General features: G+C 37.2%; 1 protein-coding gene and 1 non-coding gene across 2 annotated transcripts in view; one reads left to right on the top strand and one right to left on the bottom strand.

Annotated features, from left to right (window-relative positions):
- Window positions 1-2,742, top strand: part of LOC106101448 (pecanex-like protein 1) — a 23,769-nt gene that overhangs the window by 9,970 nt on the left and 11,057 nt on the right. The window contains exons 7-12 of the mRNA XM_013280685.1: window positions 20-145; window positions 536-652; window positions 994-1,146; window positions 1,561-1,754; window positions 2,264-2,433; window positions 2,617-2,653. Of these exons, the coding sequence (XP_013136139.1) occupies window positions 20-145; window positions 536-652; window positions 994-1,146; window positions 1,561-1,754; window positions 2,264-2,433; window positions 2,617-2,653 (797 nt within the window). The remainder of the gene's footprint in view (window positions 1-19; window positions 146-535; window positions 653-993; window positions 1,147-1,560; window positions 1,755-2,263; window positions 2,434-2,616; window positions 2,654-2,742) is intronic.
- Trnal-cag lies at window positions 2,653-2,736 on the bottom strand. Its single transcript has one exon. It is a non-coding gene; the product is annotated as a tRNA-Leu (tRNA).

The following is a 2,742-nucleotide window of genomic DNA, read 5'->3' as shown; positions in this document are numbered from 1 at the left end:
TTTATTTAATCGTTACTAGGCAGCGCCATATTCATGACGTCATACGTGCGACCTGTTAAATTCTGGGAACGCGACTACAACACAAAGAGGGTAGACCAAAGTAATACTCGACTATCCTCGCAACTTGAAAGGAATTTAGGTGCAGGTTAGTACTAATATTATGTATTAAGTTATTATTTTTATTATACGAGCTTGCGGTAGCAAACTTGGTTAATGCGGAATTAAAAAAATGGTAGTCAATATTCTCGCAGTGGTAGTGCCCGCTTGCTCGTTTGCCACCTTATGTTATATATAAAAAAAAACCTTCTATCAGCTACCTTCTATACAAAGTTCCGTCAAAACTAGCCCAGCCGTTTCGGTAATTACCTCAACCGAACAGGGCCTGCCAACAGACATACAGACATATAAAAAAAAATTAAACGCGATTTTCGCGAAATCTGAATTATTATTTTGATATACATACAGATACACCAATTTGTATATATATTTAGATATTTTTTAACTTTTAAAATATATGACTATGTTTTGTGTGCAGATGACAACAACCTGAACTCCATCTTCTACGAGCACCTGACGCGGTCGTTGCAGCACTACCTGTGCGGGGACCTGCAGCTGGGCCGCTGGGGACAGGTGCAGCAGGGGGACTGCTTTGGTAACTATGTCTTTATTTTATTTTTTTTAAACAGGAAAACTAGAAAATTAGTTGGTTTCGCAAATAAACAATGAAATAGCGTGGTAATTTCTATAAGAATATAAATGAAAAACAATGAAAATATTCAAGAATGTAGTAAGGTACATTTAAAATTTCAATGTGATATAAGCGGCATGGGAGTCGGATAATCGTAAATTTATTGCTCAAAACGCTAACAAAATGTTAGCTAGCTTAGAGGTAAACAAATCGTTATGGGTTTTATAGTAATTCTTTTCGTAAATCTAATTGTTAAATGGCAGAAGTCGAATAAGTTACTAGTTAGGTATTTTTTAATGTTTCAGTACTGGCCTCCGACTACCTGAACTGCCTCGTGCATATAGTAGAAGTAGGCAACGGGCTAGTCTCCTTTCAGCTGCGAGGTCTGGAGTTCAGAGGCACGTACTGCCAGCAGAGGGAGGTGGAGGCCATCTCTGAGGGCCCTGAGGAGAGCAGTGGTGAGTACCAGCCTCGATAAATAGAAAAAAATGAATGTGTAGTTTTATTTCTCTTTTGCAACAATAGATGGCGCTGTTTAATATATTTGTCTTGAAGTTCTAATATGAGGGCTCACATTTATTTGAAATGGTTGTAGATAAAATGTATATTTTGTAACGTACGTTTAGTATTTTAGAACATATTAACAAAATACTCTGTTAAAAAAACGTTTTTTTCCTTCTACACAGTATTGGCGATGCTTACTAAAGAATGCATCTATTATTTTAAAAAAAACTGTTGCTGTATACATCGTCACAAATATTTATAAAAAAATGAGTATTTCTGTGTACAACGCCATCTATTGTTACAAAAGTGAAACAATATTATACACCGCCATCTATTATTGGAAAAATAAAACAATTGTTTTTGTGTAGAGGGCGTGTGCGGTCGCTGGTGGTGCGGCGGGCGCGTGCTGGCGCCGGGCGCGTGCTGGGCGCTGCGCTGGCTGGCGTGGCAGCTGGCGGCGGCGCGCTACGTGCTGGAGGGCTACTCCGTCAGCGACAACAGCGCGGTCTCCATGCTGCAGGTCTTTGACTTCAGGAAGGTTCTACTTACTTATTATGTTAAGGTGAGTTTACAAAACTTTTTGCTTTTGTCCTTTCACTATGTTCTATATGCTAGCTTTTCAAAGAGATTAGTTAAGCGGTCTTGGAAATACTTAACAAACATCCATCTATCCAAACTTTCGCATATATATTAGTAAGATGGTACAGTTTCTTTCCCTCTGTTAACAAGAAACTGAATTCTCATTTGACTCTTTTAAAACTCTTTTAAATTCTCGACGTTTTTAATATATTTTTAACTAGTGGAATAAGAATTGTAAAAATTTAGCCTACTCAGAGATAATGTAGCTTCTTAATAGCGAAAAGATGTTTTAAATTGGTCCAGTAGTTTTTTAGTTATTTCACTACGTACAAAAATACAAATATTTCCCTATTAAAATATGAATTTTAATTCAAATTTTATTTGAATTAAAATAATTGTTAACATGTGCAGGATATATTATAAATTTGTAATCTACCATACTCTTCTTCGTTACAGCGTGTATTATAATTTTTATAACATTTTCATTTCCAGAGTATAATCTACTACACGATCCAGTCCAGTAAGCTGGAGGAGTGGCTGTCTTCGCCCACCATCGCGGAGGCCCTCAAGCCAATGAGCGAGCGGTCATTTGTGGACCTTGACCCTATATTTAATGTCAATCTGGATGAGGACTATGATTTTAGAGCTTCCGGAATTACTAGGTAAAAATATATGACTACTAACTGCTTGCGACTTCGTCTGCGTGACTAAATTAGACTGTGTTTCCAAATTTTGTTCTACACCTATATAAATTGTTATCGACATGGAAATTCTTAGTAATATTAATATCATTTATTATTGGTTTTTTTTTGATGTTCTGATGTTTATGTGCGTATAAAAATAAGATTTCAAAATATTCGGACAAATCCTGACAAAACATTTGTCAGAAGTGGGATTCGAACCCACGCCCACAGAAGTGGACTGCGACCTGAACGCAGCGCCTTAGACCGCTCGGCCATCCTGACTTGTTG

This window comes from Papilio polytes, unplaced genomic scaffold, assembly GCF_000836215.1.
Source record: "Papilio polytes unplaced genomic scaffold, Ppol_1.0 DF823980.1, whole genome shotgun sequence".
NCBI lineage: Eukaryota > Metazoa > Arthropoda > Insecta > Lepidoptera > Papilionidae > Papilio > Papilio polytes.
The sequence above is the reverse complement of the archived record's forward strand: the minus strand, read 5'-3'. Positions and strand labels throughout refer to the sequence as shown.